This window comes from Balaenoptera physalus (genome assembly GCF_965194825.1).
Source record: "Balaenoptera physalus genome assembly, chromosome: 17".
Classification (NCBI taxonomy): Eukaryota; Metazoa; Chordata; class Mammalia; order Artiodactyla; family Balaenopteridae; genus Balaenoptera; species Balaenoptera physalus.
Window position 1 is genome coordinate 14,386,513 of NC_138895.1, and position 24,277 is coordinate 14,410,789.

Here is a 24,277-nt window from a genome sequence, read left to right on the forward strand (position 1 = left end):
AGGGTTTCTCATCACTAGTCACTCCTTTAGGAATAATAAAAATCATTTCAATTAGAGGTGGAATTGTGCCATCAGTTTGTTGTTATTACTCTACAAGGAAGTAACAAACTGCTGAAGCATATCCTAAGGAATGAGGGTTGGTTTGAATATTCAGCAAACATTTACTGGGTTATGATCATGTGCTTGGATATGAACTGTAATGGGAGCTGCGGAGTTAAAAAACGGTAGCTGCCTTCAAATAACTTGATGGTCATAACTCTAAATCCTTAAGTCCTGTCTTATGTCTTCCTGCATATAAACCAGGCTTATACTGGAAGAAACTCCATGATGAAACCAAATTATGAAAGAGACCCATAACCCTTTCCTTCCAAATCCCCTCACAAACTTCATTTCCCTGTATTTCAAGAGCTCATTAAACAAAACAAAAATCAAAAAAAGCCTCATGCACTCCAAAGTTGAAGGAATTTAGTAATGATTAACTATAGATGTAGAAAGCTAGCTTGGACCCCCAGAGGATCCCACTACAGTTCTTTGGTGAATTGGACAAAAGATAATGTAGCTCAAATTCCTTCCCTCTTCACCCCACCAACCCACATTCTGACTGTATTCATTACGGTCAATAGGAAATGGTTTCTCTACAGGGTTTTCAACCATGTGAATTGTGAAGTAGAGGGAACACTCTTTTGGACACATTTTCTTTCTAATAACTTCTTCAACACCATCTCAGAGACAAGAAAACAAACTTTTTGCCATTAAAAAAACCTTTATTTTATTTTATTTATTTATTTTTTACAAAGAATACCCCCCACCTGGGGTGAAAAATATATCTGGTTAAGTACATAATATAGTTTTTGTCATACAAAAAGATATACAATTAAAAAGCAACAAAAAAATGAAACCACCTTCAGCCCACATACTTTCTCAGGAAAGGGAAGATAGAGCTCAGTGCCCTGACACAGGACGGTGAACAAAGTGCTAAGGCAGAGAGAGACTGAGCAAGTGCTAGAGGCTGCAGTGCGAGAGGGGCTGTCAACATCCCTGTCTCCTAACACTGGGCAGGAAGGGAGCCTTCACGGCTTTTGTGAAGACCTGCCCTCTAGATTCTCATGGCAACATAAAAAAAAAAAACCAAAAAACACTGGGGTTTGACACCAGCTTCCCTCTGTCCTATGTCCTGAACCTGAGGGCTGGCCGCACCTGCTCCAATGCCTGGCCACAGTGCCTGTGTGCAGCCATAGGCACAACATCATTCAAACAGAAGGGGAAGTGAGACAATGGGAGGAGGATGTCTTTAGCCTGACGTGTTACGACTGAAATGCCCACAGGGATTCAGCAGCTGGCTCGGAAGAAAAACTGTGCTGGTGATAAAGATTTGCTGGTCATCACCATATAGAGGAATAAAAATGTCAGTGGTATGGGTTAGGTTACCAAGGGAAGTGTACCCTTGGCATTTCAGGAAAGGACTCCCCCTCCCCAGAGAAGAGTATTCCTGTGAAGGAGACAAAGGAGAATAGAAAAGGTAGGGTAGCATTTCAAGAAAGAGAGTGGGGTTAACAGAGTCTCTCATCACAGAGAAATAAATTAAGGACTAAAACTTTTTACATAACTAACTTAGAACAGTTTTGGAAGAATGGTAAAGACAGAAATTGGACTGATGTGCATTGGGGAGTGTGTAGATGGGAGAAGGGGAGCTTGTGAGGAGGAATCTTTATCCATTGGCTCAAGAAGCTGTTGATCTAAGGGAATGTGGGACAAATTCCTTCAGTTCTCTATTCTGTGTCCTCATCTGGAGAATAAGGGAATTAAAATACATGATCTACAACCACCTTTCTGCCTTAATATTTTATCACTCTAGGAATCCGAATCAGTTCTTAAAAAAGAACAAAATTGTAACAGGCTAAGTTGCACTTGATTGTCATTATCACATAAAGACAACATCTCTACAGTTGTGTTTGCAAGTTTGCTCTGCATTTAATAGCCTACAAGCTGGTAGGCTTGCAGGTACCTGTTTTGTTTGGTATTTGGTTTGTTTTTGTTGCATCATTTGCATTGTTTCAGCAGTTCACACTGTTATAGTTGACTTAAATTTCTAATTTGTTTTCATTGGTAGAAAGGATGGTATCACATTATTTTGAAGCACTCTTCAAAAGAAAAAATAGAATGGAAAATGCACTAGTTCTACAAATTGGAACTTTCATTTTTGTTTTTAAGATTGGGTTATTAAGGATTGCTTCTAAAACTTTTTTATTTCTCTCTCTCTTGAATCCCAGGTATTGCAATTTCAGATGAACTCGATAAGGTACGTTGAACCATCTAATGAAAATAAAACATAGAACTTACATTTTAATCCATTGTCTAAATGAAAGAGTTTCTGAAACAAAGTGTTCAAATATAATTTGTTTGGTGCTAACATTTTAAAACTTTCAAAGTTTTATGCTTTCTTTTAAGAAAGTTATTGCATGAAATATATAATATCACCTGTTCTTTTGAGTTGAGAGGTTTAGAATTTGGTTAGAGAAAGCTGAATCACTGTAATCACTGAATCACTATATTAAAAATGAAAACTAATATAAACTATTAGGATTCTGCCTGTATCTAGATGATGATGATGATGATGGTGATATGGAAGACACTTGTACTTTTCTATAGCTACCCTTTAGAAACCTTACTCAGTAAGCTTTTTTTTTTAATTCCAAGATGCCAAGGGAATATCATGGTGCCTTGGACTGGGGTGATAGTTGTTAAGGTGGTGAGAAGTGATATGATTAGGAATATATTTTAACAGTAATGTCAGTGGAACTTGCTAATAGATCAGTTGTAGAAGAAATCAGTCAGTGATGATTCCTAGGTTTGGGGGATGAGCAAGTAGGTGAATTGTGGTGCCATTTAACAGAATTGGAAAACCTGGGGAAATAGCAAATTTGGCAGGTTGGGATAGCATCAGGATTTCTCTTTTGAATTGTTCAGTTTGAGTTGTCTATGAAACATATTTATATGAGTTCTTGCTCATGAATGAGATTTGATTTAGAGTTATACATTTAGGAGTCACTGAAATAGAAGTTCTCATTTTTTTGGTCTTAGGACCCCTTTATACTCCTAAAAATTATGTAGAGGATCCCAAAAGCTTTAATTTATATAGGTTTCATTTATCAATATTTGCCATGTTAGAATTTAAAACTAATAAAAATTTTATGTATTTATTCATTTTAAAAATAGCACTGATAAAACCATTACATTAACAAAAATAACATTTCTATGAAAAATACTTTATTTTCCAAAACAAGATATTTGTGAGAAAGTGGCATCGTTTACAGTTTTGAAAATCTCTTTACTGTCTGGTTTAATTGAAAATTTTAGATTTTCATATCTGCTTCTGCATTCAGTCTATTGTGGATGAAAAAAAATCTGACATCAGATTGGAAAAAAGAGAAGCACCTAGAAATAGCCATCAGTATTTGGTGAGCATTGGTCCAGATGTCTCTCTAAAGAGAAAACATATTGAAATTTGGCTTGGTGCCTAGATATATGGGTAGAAAGAAAGTGATAGAAAGTATAGTGCAAAAAATGGGATTATATAAATCATGACATTTTAAAATAATAAACTATAAGGTAATACTTATAATTTACAAAAGCAATAAAGTTAGTATCCTTCTATTCCAAATAGGACTATACCTTTTGAGTTTTGTACCAAAAAATACATTTCTGATTCACTAAATAAATGAAATTTATGAATGTACTTTTAAATATGAATTGATAAACCATCCTAATATTTTTCAATTATTTAAATTTCAGTCTGTACTATGTGCAAAACCAGATCTTGACTGTATAGCATAGCAAGTAGAGTGAGTGGCAGGTGAGGTCTCCCAGCTTCGTCCTGTTCTTCCGGTCCTCCTCTGTCCATCATTGTCTTTGCCCCAGCTCGTCTCCTCCTTATACCGTGACTTTCCTTATAATTTGCAGAATTTTAATAATCCCTGTCTTGTATTTATTTTTTGTGTTCATTCTAAGTACAAAGACATAATTATCACTATTTCTGGATTCATTTTTTTGCTCCTTCCAGTATATTCTGCAAAGCGCTGGCTGCCTGAGCCATAAATTAGCTTGTGTGACTGCTTGGCCCTTGTCCTTCCCTTTTTTTCCTGGGCTCTGACTTGCAGCCTGGTTGGTTTCTACATCAGCCTTTTTTCTGGTGAGCCAAAGGACATACTAATTGTTCTTTGAACTGAAAATGGATTTCACCTTCATTGGATAAAAATGTGGAAGGCTTGACACTTGGTTAAATATCATCCTTAGGATACATCCTCCCCCCCCTCACCTCCTCTCTTCTAAGCACTAGCTCAGGGGATTTTCCATTTAACTAAGTTGCATAAACTGCAGATTTTCACTACTTACCTAATGTTCCCATTTTTGAAGACTTCGTGGAAATTGCTGAAATTTATTACATATTTATTATTTTTCAATAGGAAGATGCCAACTATTGTCATAAATAAGCTTTTATTGAAAAAAAACTATGTCAGTGCAAAAAAATTGTTCCCACTCTCACATCTGATATTCAGGAGTACAAAGTTATACAGAGGACACACAGGCTTCCAGAGCCAAAACCACCATCCTTTGGCTGCCCCTTGAGGGAGAGGGCGAGCCTGCCCCATGGCGCCCTCTGCTGACCTTGAAGCTCACAGTCTTGCATTTTTCTCGCTAAGAAAATGTGAATCTCAGGCTGGTGCTAAAACAATAGTCAAAAAGAATGATTTAAAAACTCTTAGAGGAAAACATAGGAAGAACACTCTTTGACATAAATCACAGCAAGATCTTTTTTGACCCACCTCCTAGAGTAATGGAAATAAAAACAAAAATAAACAAATGGGACCTAATGAAACTTCAAAGCTTTTGCACAGCAAAGGAAACTATAAACAAGACGAAAAGACAACCCTCAGAATGGGAGAAAAAATTTGCAAATGAATCAGCGGACAAAGGATTAATCTCCAAAATATATAAACAGCTCATGCAACTCAATATTAAAAAAACCAACAGCCCAATCAAAAAATGGGCAGAAGACCTAAATAGACATTTCTCCAAAGAAGACATAGAGATGGCCAAGAGGTACATGAAAAGCTGCTCAACATCACTAATTATTAGAGAAATGCAAATCGAAACTACAATGAGGTATCACCTCACACTAGTTAGAATGGGCATCATCAGATAATGTACAAACAACAAATGTTGGAGAGGGTTTGGAGAAAAGGGAACCCTCTTGCACTGTTGGTGGGAATGTAAATTGATACAGCTACTATGGAGAGCAGTATGGAGGTTCCTTAAAAAACTAAAAATAGAATTACCATATGACCCAGCAATCCCACTACTGGGCATATACCCAGAGAAAACCATAATTCAAAAAGACACATGCACCCCAGTGTTCACTGCAGCACTATTTACCATAGCCAGGTCATGGAAGCAACCGAAATGTCCATCAACAGATGAATGGATAAAGAAGATGTGGTACATATATACAATGAAATATTACTCAGCCACAAAAAGGAACGAAATTGGGTCATTTGTAGAGACGTGGATGGACCTAGAGACTGTCATACAGAGTGGAGTAAGTTAGAAAGAGAAAAACAAATATTATATATTAACACATATTTGTGGAATCTAGAAAAATGGTACGGATGAACCGGTTTGCAGGGCAGAAATAGAGACACAGATGTAGAGAACAAACGTATGGACACCAAGGGGGGAAAGCCACGGGGGTAGTGGTGGTGGTGTGATGAATTGGGCGATTGGGATTGACATGTATACCCTGATGTGTATAAAATGGATGAGTAATAAGAACCTGCTGTATAAAAAAATTAAATTTATTTTAAAAAAAGAATGATTTACAATGGGTGTTGAGCTGACACCTGTGTCTTTAATATAGTAATAAAAATCAATACAGCTTCCTTTTAATCTTCCATTAACAATTTTGGTGGTTCACTAAAGACCTGTTTTTCTTAACCTTTATAAAATACTGATCTTTTACTGTCATATTCTAATTCACTTATAATTTCACTGAAGTTATTTTTTCTGTGACTTTTAAAGTTATTTTATGAATTCTGATAAAGGTAAATAAGAATTATTCTACTTAATATGGAAAAATAAAACAGAAGCTAATGTTATCTTTAAGGCTTTTTAAGAAAATTGTGAGACTTCAATAAATGTCTTATTCATTAGTCTTTTCCTTTCCCTTTTCTTAGCCATCGTATTGGTTTTCTACTGCTGTTGTAACAAATTGAAACAGCACAAATTTATTATCATACAGTTCTGTAGTTTAGAAGTTAAACCATGCGTCTTCCTGGGTTAAAATCAGGTGTAATAGGGCTTCATTCCTTCCTGAAGTTCTAGGAGAAAGGTGTTACCTTGCCTTCTCTACTTTCTAAAGGCTGCTGCATTCCTGGTGCGTGGTCCCTTTTCTACATCTTCAAAACTAGCAGCAGTGTCTCATTTCTCTCTAACTGCATCCCGGAAAAGCGGTCCACGTGTATGAAGTCCCATGATTAGTTTGGGGCCACCCAGCTCATCTGGATAATCTCATCTTAGCATCTTTAACCTTAATCATGCAAAGCCCCTTTTGCCATGTCATGTAACATATTTAGAGGTTTGAGGATTAGGATGTGGACATCTTTGGGAAGCCATTATTTTGCCTACACAGCCATTATCCAAGTTCAGATGGTATTACCTTTCATACCTTTATCTAATTCTTCAGGCTCCTGCCATTCTAATTCATCCTTCAAAATTCCATATAGTAGGCCTGGCTGGTTCCTGCTCAGTTACCCTTCAGTAGGGCAGTGTGACCCATCCTTCAACTCCTGTGAACGTTGGGTGCTTATGGACTCACCCTTCTGCAGAGGATGGTTTCAACTCAGTGGGAGCCATCCTGCCCAGAGATGCCTGGGTTCACCATCAGCCAGTGACTGACTAAAATAAGGCTCTGAGTTGTCGTTTACATTACAGAGCTCCTTATGGGATAGGCTGAGAGTAGACTTTAGCTGAACCCATCTCTTTGCCTAGCTTCTTCCCATCTTCTCCTGCTTCCTTCAGTCTCTTACAGGTTTCACTTAAAGAGACCCCCATCAGTAAATCACTTGGTTAGCCTCTGGAACCCTACCTAGGGAATCCTGCTAAAAAATTTTCCGTGACTCCCTGCTACTTCACAAATTAAGTCCAAATTTCTAAGACTAGAATGAACAGTTTCCATTTTGTCTTTCAAATCTATATCTTATGCTTTATTTTCCTCTTTTTCTCTACTCAGAGTCTGTGCTGTGCTGAGAAAAGGAGTACTGTAAGGCAGCCAGACTACAGTACTTCCAAGTCATATTTTTTATTTATTTCCACATTTTTGCTCATTGTCAGTCCCTCCCCTTTCTCCAACTGTTTTCCATCCTTCAAGCTCCAGGCTTTCAATGTCTTCATATATAAAAAATTATATATGCAGTTATTCTTTGATCAAATGATCCTACTTCTATGAGTCTATTCCAAGGACACACTGGCAAAACTATAAAAAGACCAATGTGGGTGACTATACATTGTTGTGCTACTTTAATAGGAAAAGAGTTGAAATAACTAAATGTTCATTGAAAGAAGAATAACAGATAAATTATAGTACTTCCACTATAGAGTACCGTACAGCTATAAAAATGAAAGAATATCTCTGTAGATACTATAGAGCGATCCCCAGGATATATTGTTGAATAAAAAAGGCAAGGAAAAGAAGTGTGTTTATAGTGTGCTATCATTTATCTAAGTAAGTGTAAAGAAAATATAGATGCATATTTGCTTATATTAGCGCCAAAACAACAATGGCGGAACCTGCCATACTGTAAAACACACACACACACACACAGTTACTTTTTAAACGTTACCTATGGGAGAAGGGAAGGAATAGAGAGTAGGAGTGAGGAAGGTGTAGAGAGGATAGGAATAGAATCTTGACTTCCTAGAACTTTATGTGAGACTTTGGAATCATTTAAATATTTTATAGAATTTTTAAAAAACAAGGTTAAATCTTAAAACAGTGATTTCTAAGAAGCAAAAGCAAATGAAACAAATGAGCACAACTGTATTTCAGGTTGATAGCAAAACACACTGAGGTGAATTACTTGGAGTCATTATAAACACAGTCATTTGATTGTTCTCTAGTGGGGTGTACCCAAGGCCCGAGGGAATAGCATCAGCTCTTAAACTGTTTTTAGTAATCGTATCATTAGTGATAGTGTTGATATTATTATAAAGAGACTGTTGTGTATGTTTTGTGTGATACAGCAAAGAAGTAATTATATTGATATCCTTAAGAACCAGAATTTTTGGCATAGGGGAAAGGAAATACAGATAGAAGATGATAAGTTTAAGTAACAATCCTATATCCTGTTTTGAATTGAAAGTATCATACAGAACTCATAATATTTCTTTATTTTAAAAACAAAAATACACTATCTACAGGCAGTAAACTCAACTAGAGCCCAGATACTGTTTTCTGAATATTTTTCTCTATTAAAAGGAGCCAGGTCTCTTTGGAAAAATGGCTGAATCTAGATTCGCAGCTGAGAAAGTACAACTTGAGTCTGGATATCATTTAGCACCAGAAGGTAAAAATGAAATCAAAGAATGATGGAACATGTCAGAAGGACACAGGAACCTCCTTGCAGGAGCTCCTACTAGGAACATTAAAGCCTAAAAATAATGAGAGTAATGTGTTATAGTCTATTGAATGAAATAAAATCCGTTAAGTCCATAGTGATATACCTATGTACATACATATACCTACCTACATACCTACATAAGTGGAGGTGAGGGAGAAGCTCTTTCTCATAGTGGAGTACCAACAAATAAATTTAGACGGAATGGTGAAATTAGAAAATCACAAGTTGGCAACCTTCATAGTAATTGATGAAGACAAAGGTCAGCAAAGAATGTTAAAATGAGCTCATGAAATTTTGATGAATTACAGGATATCTACATAGTCTCACAGTTACTACTCTAGAAGATACTTAATAATTGACGAGAGAAAAGTAGCGACTTTACAATGGAGAAACATGGAAGACACCCCCTTAACCAAGTGATCAGGGTTGTCGTCATTAGTCCTGGGACAAATCAGCATCATGTGCCTTTTGATATGAAGGGAATACATCACTTCTGTGTTATTCTTGCCGAAAATGTATAACTTGAATATAATCATGTGGAAAAATTTGAAAAACAAATTGAAGGACCTACTAAAAAATAACTGGTCCTTGTTTTTAAAAAACCACGGAGGGAAAAAAAAAAAAAACCACGGAGGTCATAAATGTCAGAGAAAGACTGAAAACTGTTCCACATTAAAGGAGATAAACACATGATAATTGAATGCCATACATGATCTAGGATTTCTTTTGTGGTGTGCAACATTATTTGAATAATTGGGGAAATTTAAACAAGGTTAGTCTGTTAGTATTATATCAGTATTAATTACTGGTTTTGGTAATTATACTGCGGCCATATAAGAAAATGCCCTTCTTTGTAGGAAGTACACCCTGAAGTATTTATGGGTAAAAGAGTATTCATATCTACAAATTACCTTCAGATGGTTCTGGGGAAATTATGAGTGTGTGTTATGTATAAATATGTATGATAAAGCAAAATGTCAACTAACAACGTTGACCTTATCCCATTAACAATATTTTGGCAATCTGGGTGAAGGGTATATAGGAATTCTTTTTTTTTTTTTTTCCTCAACTTTTCTGTAAGCCTGAATTATTTCAGTTTAAAACATAGGTATTTCTTAGACCTGTCCACTATTACCAACCCCAGAACAGTGAGTACCCCGAGTGTTCAGATTCTAGTCTTAAAATATATTTCCAACTAAAAAGAATCATAATCCCTTGAAATAATGGTTGCTTCCAGGTCAGGAGCAGACTGTACAGAATGAGCCTAAAATATCTTACCATGCCAGAGGTAAGAACTATGGAGGACCACTAGGATCGTGTCAGAGGAGCTCAGGAGCCGGCTTAAGTAGTCTTCTACTGGAAAGAGTTACGAAAATTTGAACATGAATAAGAACAATAACTGCAATGCAGTGAATCATACCTAACACTTTAAAATCCATATGTTCATCCAAAGAATTATTCATCTTTAGCAGGTGCTAGGGGACCAAAGTTACCATTTTAAAAAACTGGTAAAAGTAAAGGGAAAGAATGAAACTTTTAATCTTCCTTTCCCATTTAAATCGTACTTCAGAGTAACCAAATATTTGATGACAGGAAGTTTCTCTTTCCAGAAGTAGTCCAACAAATAAGTGAATATGGAATTATAAAATTAGACAATTACCGTTTATCAATTCCTAGTGAATTAATGGATCTAAGCAGTAATATCAATGCTGCCAAAATCACTAAAGAAGAGTCAAGGGGATGGTCTGTGCCTCCAGATGAAACTAAGCATTCTCTCTGAAGCAGTATTGGCAAAAACAAAAACTACAACAAAAAAACTTTATCCTGAACTAACTACTAATTTACAGAAAGTACAAAGGGCAGAGGGACATTTTAAGCCACATCACAGGGATGCTAAGGGAAAAACCAGACTCTGGAAAACTCACAGGACAAACAACTCGGGTTTTCTGAACCACAGCAACAGCAAAATTACAAGACAGAAAATGAGACAGAGGAAGAGAATACCTAGATTAAAAGAGGCATAAAAGACTGTTGATCAGTCACAACCTACCAAGTCTTGCTTAGAGTCTGATGTGTGCCAACTGAGATAATTCCCTGAGATAATCAGGTAAATTTGATAACTAATTAGATATTTGATATCAGAAATATTCTTACTTTATATTTAGGTGTGGTAATGGTACTGTATGTGTTTACAAAAAAAGCACTCTTACTTTTTAGAGATTACATACTGGACTGTTTACAAATGCTATGATACATAGTGAATGGGATTTACTTCAAAATGATCTGGGCAGAGAGAGGGGTGATGTGGGTGGAGATAAGGGTGAAGTGAGTTTATCCATGAATTGATAATTGAGGAAAATGTGTGTGGGTACAGAGGGGTTTGCTTTACTCTTCCTTCTACTTTTGTATTAGCGTGAAAATTTCCATGATAAAGAGTAAAAATTTTAGATCATGGGTAGGAGGGTGCAGAAGACAGTGAAGGAAAGGAGGAGAGATAATATTGAACACCTCTTAGGGTTAGCAGATATGCTAGGTGTTTTTGATATGTTATTGAATTTAGTTCTTGTACCAGTCCAGTGAAGTGGTTATGCTTTTCCTGTTTTACAAGTAAGGAAACTGAAGCTAGAATGATTAAGTGATTTGCTGAAAGTTTCAGAATTAGTATTAGTGGAGATGGAATAAATACTCCCCTGCTAGCTTCTGATTCTTTATCTGTCTGATTCCAAATCCATGCTTTTCCCTAGCACTATATAATGTGTACTCCACCGTAAAAGGGGAAAATCTGAGAATGAGTTTAATATATTATTTTAACAACTTTATTGAGATAAAATTCACATAATAAAATCTACCCTTTTAGAGTGTACAGCTTAGTGGGTTTTAGTATATTCAGAGAGTTGTGTAACCATTACTTCAACCTAAATTTAGAACATTTTCATCATCCCCAAAAGAAACCTCATGTCTACTCCCCATTCCTCCTAACCCCTTAGCCTAAGACAACCACTAATGTACTTTCTGTCTCTTTAGATTTGCCTATACTGGAAATTTCATATAAATGCAGTCATAAAATATGTGGTCTTTTGTGACTGTCTTCTTTCACTTAGCATAATGTTTTCAAGGTTCATTAGTGTTGTAGCATATATCAGTATTTCATTTCTTTTTATTGCTGAATAATATTCTATTGTATGGATATACCACACTTTGTTTATTCATTCATCAATTTGTGGACATTGGAGTTGTTTCTGCTTTTAAGCTATTAAGAATAATGTTTCTATGAACATTCATGTATAAGTTTTTGTGTGGACATGTTTTTTAAAATTCTCTTGGGCATATATGTAGGGAATGAAAATGCTGGAACATATGCTAACTCTATACTTAACTTTTTGAGGAACTGTCAAACTATTTTGCACAGTGGCAGCACCATTTTACATTCCAACCAGCAAGTATGAGGGTTCAAATATCTCCATATCCTTGTTAACACTTGTTGTCTGTCTTAAATTATAGCCATCCTCCTGGGTGTAAAGTAGTATTTTATTGCGGTTTTGATTTACATTGCCCTAATGACTAGTAATGTTGGTAATACATATTGAAACATTGAATCATACATTATCTTAATTTTGTCATTCTTTTATTCACTCTACAAATGTTTATCAAGTACTTTCTGTATGTCAGACCTTGGAAAAGAAATGACAGTTCATCTTTTGTAAGTGTAGGCAACAGTTGAGAATCAGGAGGAGACAGGAGATGTTGTAACTAACTAAGGAGTGAAAATATATCTGAACTAAAAGAGAAAGATGCAACTAATTGAACTTCAGTTAATCTAGCAATATGGCATTGCATTTTTAACTTTTACTAGATACCACAGAATTTCTCTCAAAAGAAGTTGTATTAATTTATACTCCCAGCAACAGTTTGTACTAATATCTATTGCTCCTGATCCTTGCTAACACTGACTGTCATCAAGTATTTTAATGAAAAATGGTTTCTCATGGATTCAATTAACAATTTTATAATTTTTTAATAGGATTGAATGCCCACTTGTCTCTTTTGCTCATTTTTATTGCCCAGTTATTTTTCTTTTCTTTAGATTTGTGTGAGTTTATTATACATTCTGGATGTCAGCTCTTGTTGTGTGTCTCAAATCTATTCTAAAAAATTTAGGCTTGCCATCACTTTTTAAATAGTGCCTTCTATTAACAGGAAATTTTAACATTAACTTGTAATGTTTTAAGAAATTCTTTTCTACTTGATATCATGAAAATATTACTGTTTATTTTCTATTAAAAATTCTGTTTTTTATCTTTAATCTACTTGAAACTTTTTTTAATATGGCAAGAAGTTGGAACATATAAATTTCCTATAACTATTTATTGAAAAGTTCATCATTTGTCCATACATATGCATGCGTCTGTCACTTATCTTGTTTCTAGGCCTTCTATTTTCTTCTTTTGGTCCGTTTGCTTATTTCTCTTACTCCATTGGGTTTGGAATTGCTTTGTATTTTAGATTGATATGAGAGAATTGACATCTTTACATTTCTGAGTCATTCTATCAATGAACAAAGCATGTTTCCACTTAATTAAATATTATAATATTTTATGATAAAGTCATATAGTTGCATTCAAAAAGAGCATGCAGATTTTTGTTAAATTGATTCCTAGGTACATTGTCTTTTGGGCTATTATTGTCAATGGTATCTGTTTTATAAGTTACATTTTAAAACTTATTGGCATATAGGAATGAATGTTATTTTTCTAATTTTATCTTAAATTCAGTAAGCTTGCTGAACTCATATTAATTTGTAACTTGTTTCTGAATTCTCTTGGTTTTTCTACATAAAAAATATATGTGAATGATGATAGTTTTGTTTCTTCTTTTCCATTAAGTGATGAGACTGATATGGGATAACCACATTAAATATTCCTGTTAGAGAAGGGAAATAATGAGAGGTTTATAGAAATTCCTGGTTCATAGCAGTTCTTAAATCTTGCTGGGCAAATGTCATCAGGTCTTCCTGTCCAAGGGGTTGGGAGGTGTTCCTTAATTAAGCCCCAGTTCTGTTCCCTGGGAGTGGAAACTGGGTTCTCTGGGAGTCCCCATCTGTTGTTTTCCACAGCTTCTGGTTTCTTTCTTTTTTGGTAACCTTTTGGCCACTTCTGAAGAAGGCATTGGAAAAGATGTCTCTGAGCAATTTCCTCAGATTTCTTCCTTTGTGTAGAAAAATGGGTCCCTGAGAGCTGTTTACTTCTTGAATAGTCTCAGCCCCTTTTACTTCAGGCTGTTGCCTTTGCCAGTTCAACTATCCCAAATCATGTTTGGGTTTCCTGTGTACATGATTCCTGTCTTCTTCTTGTGCCAAAAATCACATCCACAGTTCTTTTCAAGACATGCCTCTCTCTCTAGATTTAACTGCTGGTCTTTTAGATGTTGCGAAACAACATTCTTAATAGACACCATCTTAGTTTTTTTCAGAGGTCTTAATGAAGGGTCTTATGGCAGCATCCTTGATTTTTTCTTTACCCTGCTGTATAGCACAGGGAACTATACTCAATATCTTGTAATAACCTATAATGGAAGAGAATGTAAAAAAAGAATATACATATATATATATTCTCTCTTTTTTTTTTTTTAAGAATTTTTTTTTTTAATTTTTAATTTTAGCAATTTCATGTATCTTTATTTACTTATTTTATTTATTTATGGCTGTGTTGGGTCTTCGTTTCTGTGTGAGGGCTTTCTCCAGTTGCGGCAAGTGGGGGCCACTCTTCATCGCGGTGCGCGGGCCTCTCACTATCGCGGCCTCTCTTGTTGCGGAGCACAGGCTCCAGACGCGCAGGCTCAGCAATTGTGGCTCACGGGCCCAGTTGCTCCGCGGCATGCGGGATCCCCACAGACCAGGGCCCGAACCCGTGTCCCCTGCATTGGCAGGCAGACTCTCAACCACTGTGCCACCAGGGAAGCCCTATATTCTCTCTTTATATATATATCTGAATCAGTTTGCTGTACCCCGGAAACTAACACAACGTTGTAAATCAACTATATATCAATAAAAAATTTTTTTTAAATTTAAAAAAAGAGAGTTAAAAAAATTGTTAATCAGTGTTGTCCATGAATTTTTTATATGATTTTTAGACATAAAGATACTTCATAATTCACCATTTTTTATTCTTTGAATTATGTTTAATTCAATCAGGACAGATTTTTGTGCTTACTTTATTAAATCATTGTGCTAGTTATTATGGAGGAAAAAGGAATTTAAGACATGATGCCAGCCTTCCATGAACAGCTCGTTTTATTAAGACGAGAAAACATTTGAATAACATGGAATATAATCAAATGTTGTGCTGACGACCAGTGGTCAGAGCTGTTGAACTCACTGTGGGTTAGCCAGCGGGAGCAGCCTGCTTGGAGAGAGTAGGCTTCCTCTAGGGTAACTACTTCTTGGATAGGGTAGCTTCCTATTCACAGGAAATATTAAGCAAATCTGTGACCTTTGGAGAATGTTTGACTACTAATGCTTTTCTTATTATTTAAGCATACTTGTTTAAGAATCTGAACATTTAGGGACCTCTAGCCTTAGGAGGGCAAAGGAATATGTATTTATACATTTCTAAGGAATCATTAGGATTTACATTGTTTAGCACTGAAATTTTAAATGTTTTATTTATCCATGTACTTAAAATATTTTCCAAAACTTGTATTCAGTGTGAAGTTTTAAAATTTCTTTTGCCATGTACTGATGTTTGTGGAACTGCTTTCTTCACTGAAATCCTTTCATAAAGATTTATGGAGAGATTTTTACTTAGCTTAATCAAATATAAGTAATAGAACCAAAGAAAAATCTGCTATTTTGCTCTATTACAAGTAAATGGACTATATTCAAGAATTTTTAGAGATATAACATTTTCATAAAGGAGTAAATATAAGAAAAGCTTTGTGCATTCTGAAAAATAAAAATAGTAGAGTCCCACTTTTCACCTGTAAAATATTCACTCCCTAACTCCTCTGACCCTATTTGCAGCTCTTTGTATTGCTTTGCTCATCAGCTATTTCTCACTAAATTTCTGCTGCCAGCTGGAGTTAAACAGGCTGCATATCAAACTATTAATCCTTCTCTCTGTGCTCTACTTTCCAATAGCAGTGGCATCTATCATTTAATTTCCCAGTAATCAACCAAAAAGTTATTTCTGATTCTCTGCAGTTCTCAACTTTATGATCATTCTCAACTCTATGATCATTCTCAACTCTAAATCCTGTTTCATTTTTTTCATTTATAATGCCTAAACTCACCCATTTCTGTTGTTACAGTGGTCAGTTTCTTTGTCCCAATTTTTATTAAGCCCAGTTCTGTCCCATTATGTAGAGATTGATAATACTAAATTAATTATCCAATCTTTTTAATATACTCTCTGTAAAATAAAACTTTATAGAATGAAAACCTGTACTATCAATTCCCTGTTCTATTACTCTGCCCATATTGACAACCAAGCATCTGTTCTTACCTAACTCACCCATTCCTGCTGTTCTGTACCATTTTTTCCCAGTTACGTCACATATTTAGAAGTAGTTTAAATACAGCCCACGTCCTTAAGTAATTGTGTCTAGCATATTTACAGAATTGTGTGGTTTAACTATGCTTCTTACTATTTCATTTGATACAGTAGGTTTTATAATTTGTATCATGACCATTTTACAGTTGGAGAAAACAAAATTCAGAGAATAAGTAACATTTCAAAGTCACACAGGCCAAAACTGATTCTGAAGCTGTAAATATGTTTATAGATTTTTTTTTCTAGAACATGTCTTTTCCTTAATCTTCTCTTAAATGCAAATATAGGTTTAAAATTTAACAGTATTGCTGTTAATTTTAATTCTTGTGCTTCAAATGATATTAAATTGTGGCAGATGAATATGCCTTTTGAGTAATTGCAAAACATTAATTTGATTGCATGATTTCATAGCTGCAAGCTTTGATTTCCTGGCTTTGGGAATATAAATACAGAAGGATTTCATATTAGTTGCTACGTTATACAAACACTAAAATTTATCTGCTACATTTTCATGTAGGCTGGGGAATCAATATTAAGATATCCAACTACTTTCTGTCACTTATAATCACTTGGATAAATGTTCATCAAATATGTCTTAGTCATATTTCACATGTTGCTTTTGGTGTGTATTTGTATATTAATGCTACATTGTATATATTATAATATTGTATTTGTATAATATTTGGGGGAATTGTAAAGATTCAGAAAATCAGATCTAAATTTTTAAGGAATTGTTCAAGACTCTTGTAATATTACAAATTAAAAGCCTGTGTTTCTCAGATCAAGATGTTTTAAAAATACATTTTTTCTCATTTTAAGACAAGTACATATTTCTCATAGAATATTGAAAAGACATGGAAATGCCAAAAGAAGAATTAAAATTACCTGTAGTCCCTCCATTCAGATAAAACCATTAAATTTTGGTGTTACCATTGTTTTTCCCAATAAATCAAGCAGTATCTGGCACATAGTAGGTCATATAAAAGAATGAATAAATGAATGGATTAGTCCTATGAATGCTGGATTGATGGATTATAGTATACACCCTGACAGTTTTTGTTTGTTTGTTTTTTATTTTTATAATGCAAGTGCCTGACTTAAGCTTTGATTGCTGAGGCATCCACTTCAAAGATGACTATCTCTGATAAACTGCTGCAGAGATCCAGGTCACTTCCCCATACTGCGGCACCTTTGTTTTAGAGTTCTTAATTGATTTTAATAACTGACGATTTATTTTTTTCAACTGGCCACTTTTTTTTTTCTCTTCCTGCTTTAAATTTCCACTCTCTTTTAAAATCATGAATAAAGAGTGAGCCCAAGAAACCCTTAGTCCCCACCTTTCACCCCAGTAAAAGCAGAAACCCAGGCCTGTGCTTGCTCTCTTTCTCTCTCTCTCCCCCTGAACCTCACTGTGTGATGCCAGGTGTAGTGTGTAATTTCCAGTTTCTATAAGTAATAAACCTTTACTTTTTCAAGTTTCCTAGTGGTTATTACTGAAGGGTGTCTTGCATTCATATTAAGAACCACAAGGGCCGGTCTGATAACAACATTGGCTATTGGTAGGCTGAGACTGGCACATGGATATACACCCATATGAATTTTTTAAACAAAAATTAGATCATACAATACATATTGCTTTTTAATCTGCTTTTTTCCCATGGACCGAGATACCTGTAGCAGTTGCACGTGTTCAGTATTCGTTTTAAATTATTAAATGATTTAAATATTTAAAATACCATTTTAAGAGCCACATCACATCCAAGTCTATGCAAAGAGTTGAGCATTTTTTTGAATTGTCATAGCATGCCCATCATCGATAGTGCTCTGCTTCCAACCTCTACTGGATTTCTAGAAGTCCAGAATGCTTTGCAATTGGAGGCAATGCATCCTTCCAGCCCTGTCTCTTCTTGACTCTGTTCCCTGACTCCACCTCAGGGAGTTCCTCCATACTTGAGAAGTTATGTATCATTTTCTAGCAGCACCAAAAGCTCTTTCGCCGTGTGGGCCTTCGCGCACACTCCTTCCTCTGTCACAGATGCTAATCCTGCTCCTCCAGCCTGAGAACAAACATGCAGCTGTCCAAACCAGAGATTTCATTTCTGGATCCTTTGTCACAGCGGCCTTCACGAGTCAGCACAAATCCTATAGAGTAAGTCATCTAGTAGAGATGGAGAGGACTGAAATTTTAAGTCAATTCAGAAAGAAAAAAAGGAACATTTTGATCTACACAAGCTTATTTTCGTGTTGTCCTATTAATGGGAATATGTAATCTAAGGCACAGAAATTCTTTTCTTCTCTTCAGGAAACAGTGGCGTTTAATTCTTCGCTTCTGAGACCCCGCGTAATTGGAGAGTGGATTGGCCGAGAAGAGAATGATGCTGATCCGCTGGCCGCTGAGATGCTACAGCCCCCAGTTCCAAGAAGTAAAAATGAACAATGGGACAGTGAAGATAACAGCTCTAGCCCTGCAGGGAGGTGAGATGAGATGGCTTCTGAGATTCTGAATATTTTAATCATTTAAGGCAAAGGGGAAATCAAGTGCACGATTTTGATGAAATAACTTGGCAATTTTATATAGAAAATTATGTTACACATAAGATAAAAATTAATTTCTCTGTTTTAAAATTAGAGTTTTATTAGATTTGCTTTTATTATAGATTTGGTTTTGATTTTTTTTTTCTTTACATCTAAGAAGAGTATCATCTCTTTGTTACTAAAACCAAATAGAAAAATAATTTCAGGACATAAACTGTCAGTTGAGACCTACTATAATATTGGACGGGACCTACTATATTATTGGGCTGACTGTTAGGATTGGAGAGGGAGGACTTCTGATGTACCATAAAGATCTAGTTATTCAACAAGAAGAAAACTATTAAATGTATGATAGACTACACAAGGTGGAGTTAGATGGAATATAGAGAGAAACCTTTAGTTTAGAGTTGATAACTATGATTGAATATAATTATTACATTCTCTGTGTTTAATTTTTGAAATTATTCTTGAAACTATTGTGATTTGTGAATTTGAAAGTCCCTAATTCATTTTACTCAGCCCTATGATGCTCAAAATGGTGTCAGAAGATTTGCCTTAAGTTTCCATATGCTGGTAGAAGTGGGGTAATTTTGAAAAGTCTAGATCATATTTTTTAGAAAAAGTATCAGTATATTCAGTGTAGCCATTTCTTGTAATACTAACTGCAGTGAGTAAAATTCGAAACAAAAATGAAAACTTCTACAAGGAAGTTGGAGTGAAAAAGCATTATCGAGGCATGGCTTACACGATATTGAGAAAAAATACTCATGAATTAAAATGTGACAGGAGCTTAAACTTTCTGTGAGTGTTACTAGCTGACCACCACAGAAGAGTTTTTCCTATATACAGCATAGCCACAGTAACTTTGTATTTCCTACATTAAATTTAGCAGCAACCAATAACTATTCTTTCTCAAGGAGAAAATTGTATTTTCTACAATGTAATAGCTTTCAGGGTTTTTTTTACTGTGACTTATCACTTGGCTGGAGGGAAGGAAATTCAGAATACTCGTTAATGTGCTTCAGGCATACAGAAAATTGATTCTATTTCCATGAGAAATAACCTTTAAATTATTTAAATAGTTGAAGTGTACTGTATAAGGAGAAGAAAAGCATTTCTAAAAATCCATTTACCTTCTTTTGTGAAATGTCAGATCAATTTTACCTGTCAATGAGGGTAATTTTATTTCTAACACTAGACTTATGAAACCCACTAGACCTTTATCTTTATTCATTGCTAGATCTTTAGTTCTTAAATATAAAATAGAGAAATTTTGACTTTCATTTTGCTTTCATTTAGTCATAATAATAAATAGGAGCTATTTATTGCAAATGTTAGTGCTTCTGTTTTCTTCCTGGCTTCAGTGAGCTCTTATTCCCTCTTGAATATCCAATAAAGGAGAATCTTTCCTGCAATCCTGGTCAAATCCATTACCCAGAAAACTTAATCCATGAAGATCTCACTCAAATATTTGTTTTGAAAAGTTGTTTTAAGTTTTATTTTTCTCTGTCTTTAAATTATGAGTTGATATATTACCTATGAAATGAAGAAAGTGGTGAAATCCTGCCCAGATGCCCCATTAGAGAAAAAAAAAAGAATGCATGCTTTCTGAACTAAATTTAAAGAGTAGCAATAAAGTACAGGTTAGGAACTATATCCCATCCTCTAATATAAAACCAGGATTTCTGAATTTATACCAGGAACTCACATAGCATTAGATTTGATTTGAATGAATAAAAACAGATTGGGGAGCAATTTTTTAATGACTCTAGAGTCTATAACTAGAGTATTAGCTTTTGCCCTTAAATAGTAATGATCTTGTCATTTATAACTTAACAGTCTTAAACATTAACAGACTAAATGATATTCTAGACTCTTGAAAGAGAAGACTTAATTTTCAAGGACGACTTCTTCCGTTTTTCTCTCCCCTACTGGGCCTGGCGCATTGCCATTGTCAGTAGGCATCTGTTATGTGAGTGAAGGAGGCACATAGGAGGCCGTGAGTAGACATCTGATTAATAAAACTTTTTTATAAGAAGGGTTGTTTATAGTCTATCTTAACTTTTTATCTCTTTTCCTATTATGGATTTCCCTCTTGTTAATTGCTCAAGTCTTATTTGAATGGCTGTTACTACAACACTCCATCTTTAGTACATAACCAACTTTCCCGTTCATTCAGAACAATACATACATGATTGGCTGGACTTTCACCATTAGATTAGAGAAGATTAAATAAATAGTGTAGTAAACTTTGAGATTCTTATGGGTAGACTTTGAGCCACGATTTTTTCCAGGAACTTTTTTTTTTTTTAATGATATGCCTTACCTGAACTTTTTCCTTAGGTCCTACAAATACAACATTGTGTGAAGAGGGTCAGCAACTTTAGTATACATAGCTGTCACCTGAAGGGTTAAGTGCTGGTTAAAACGAAGGCAATTATGAGGGCAATATGGAGAAACTAATAAAATAAGACAAGAGCTACAAACATGGAGTTCATGACCCCTACGTGATCTCTGGAAGGACTCAAGAGATCTATGAGTCCCTTGAAATTATGTGCAAAATGTCCCGTGTGTGCAAATGGACATTTTCCTGCCACATCTTTCTTAGATTCTCAAGAGCTTCTAGATTAAGAGAGTTTAAGAAAGAAATTAAAGCATCTGAGCAAGAAAAGGAAGAAGGATTCATAAGGGAGAGGTGAATGTGTTAGGGAATGATTGCTGGCTTCCTGTGATCATCATGTACTACCAGTTGGCATCAATTGCCATGGTTTGTCTAGCCATTTAGTGGGAAAGCATATATATTCATTGTACATTTATAGTTATTGAAATAGTCACACATTGATAATATAAATGTAAATAAAAATTGAGTTAATAAACCTATATACTTCTATTTTGAGCCATCTTAATTCGACTTTGCAATAGCTGATAATAGATTTCCTAAAATTACTTGCTAAATTATAATGTGAATTTTTAAATAGGCTTATCAAACCTTGAAAGCCTAACGAAGCTCCTCTAAGCTGAACCATTTTATTAAAATAAGAAAAATATCAATAAATATTTATAGATCTTGTGAATTTGCTTTGTTCATTAAGTGAGCATTGTTATTAGATGGTAAATAATTATGTTATGAGATGGTAAATAAAATGAATAGAAAATCTTACAACTTAGAAATATATATTAAATATTAAAAGCTAAATTCACTTCCCATTAAGAAGTGTTCCTTTTCATTAAAGCTCATAATTGCTTCTGATATATCTGTTAACAAACCCTAGAAATGTTCCCCTCCTCTTAGAGCTCCTCTCTTGGCAGCAAGAGACAAACAATAAACAAGCAAATATACGAATTTATGACATAAATTCAAGTAGTGATAAGTGGTATGATGGAAAATAAACCAGAACAAGAAGGAAGAATATGGATGGAGGGCACTCTTTAACATAAGAAGTCAAGAATAAAGAAGTAACCTTAATATTGTCTAAGTTTGGCTATTGTGGACATGTTAGAAAATATACAGTACATGTGGCAGAGACTAAAACAGACTTGGTAATTTAGGAATATTCTCACATGCAAATTTTAAGCACAAAGAATATTGATTAATCAAAAATGATTTTGCTAAAGTAATCAAAGAACAGAAACCTTAAGAATATCTAAAACATACAGAAATTGGATCTTACGACTCACAAATTTATCTTTAAAACCAAAAGAAGTATTGATATGTAGCTAAATCATGTGTTTCAGAATATTGATGAGGTCATTTTAATATATTCAAAATTTGTTCTCATTTATTTAGGAATTCATTCATTTATTTATTTAGGAAATACATATACTAATTCAAATAATTATTTTGTGAAACACATTGCTAGTCATCTTTGGACTCATAGACTCAGAGACGGACTCTTATTATTAGACAGGCAACGTTTTGGATTCAGTCAGTGTCTAGTTCTTATAGCCCAGCACTATCTTCATGACCAAACCATGTATTTTAATGAAAACACTTGCTTCAACCTTCATGAAATGGTCTTGGTCATTGTCAGCTGGTGAATGGGAGTTACAAATTTACTATCTACCATTTGTTTCTCATTCACATTCCAATCTGTTTTTCCTTCTTTTGTTTCACTACCAACCTTTCCATTTCCCTGGATTTTCACATCTCTCAAGTTGGAGGACTCAGATTATATTTACTTAAATTAATTCTTATTTTTTATTTAGTGTGTTAGAAAAAATGAGGTTCAGAAAGAAAGAGTGAATTTGTTAAATATTTATTGAGCATTAACACAAGGTGATGTGCTGGGTGTTGGGTGAGACCAATATGAAAACAAAAATCCTAGATTCAAAGTACTTGCTTTAAAGCGAGGAGCATGACAAGGACATGTGTCTTATTTCTTCAGCTCAGTGCCCACAATGCCTGGTACGTAGCAAACACTTAATAAATGTCTGCTAAATAAATTATAAAACATCACATTTAGACGTGAAGAAAAAAAGACAGAGCTCTTTTGCATAAATCAAAATGAAGCGATTAAGTGTGAAACTTTTTGTGATCTCTTCAACAACCTGAGCCTTAATAAAAGAGAACCCTTTAATTTCTGATTAGAGTTAAGAGAAAGGGCACAGATTTCTCTATTAGGCTGCGATGGTGAACTAAACAAGCTTAGGAGATAGTTCAAGAGAGGAATCATCCGGTTTTCCACCAAAGAGAACACATGTGGCCAGATAAAATTAATACTTACCAACTTGTGTTCAGAGTCAGAGTGTGAAACAAAATGGAGCAAGGTCAGGCCCCCTGGAAGAGTGCGGCCAGGAGGAAGAGGGCAGATGGTAGAAGGCAGGCCATCCAGTGGGAAGAAGTGGAGGGCATGGCCACTTTAAACTGTCCTTTTCCAGCTGATCCTGGTTTAGAACTTAACCTTTTAGACCAAAGCAAAATGGAGTCCTAGAGTGTATTGACACCAAATTGAAATGTAGCTGCTATTCCTTTTCATAAAGACACTTTTTTTTTTTTTTAAGAATTGGCTTTTTATTATTTTTTATTTTATTTATTTATTTTTGGCTGTGTTGGGTCTTCGTTCCTGTGAGCGGGGGCTACTCTTCATTGCAGTGTGCATGCTACTCATTGTGGTGGCTTCTCTTGTTGCGGAGCACAGGCTCTAGGCGCGCGGGCTTCGGTAGTTGTGGCATGAGGGCTCAGTAGTTGTGGCTCGCGGGCTCTAGAGCACAGGCTCAGTAGTTGTGGCACATGGGCCTAGTTGCTCTTTGGCATGTGGGATCTTCCCAGACCAAGGGTGGAACCCGTGTCCCCTGCATTGGCAGGTGGATTCTCAACCACTGCACCACCAGGGAAGTCCCAAGATATTTTTTTATTTCCTTTCTCTGTTTGTTGGGATGTGGGATGTTACTGCTCAAGAAAAGACATGTAAATATCTAGGATGCTGCCCATTGTGTTCTTTGAATATATAGTGATATTAATTACCAATTAGTAGACTGCTGTATGTGCTTTACATATCTTAACCCATTTCATCCTCTTGCGAA

The 24,277-nt window shown here is 35.1% G+C and overlaps 1 protein-coding gene across 1 annotated transcript in view; it reads left to right on the forward strand.

Annotated features, from left to right (window-relative positions):
* Positions 1–24,277, forward strand: part of LOC309646883 (uncharacterized protein C8orf34 homolog) — a 351,104-nt gene that overhangs the window by 83,764 nt on the left and 243,063 nt on the right. The window contains 2 exon segments of the mRNA XM_082433666.1: positions 2,271–2,299; positions 18,522–18,694. Of these exon segments, the coding sequence (XP_082289792.1) occupies positions 2,271–2,299; positions 18,522–18,694 (202 nt within the window).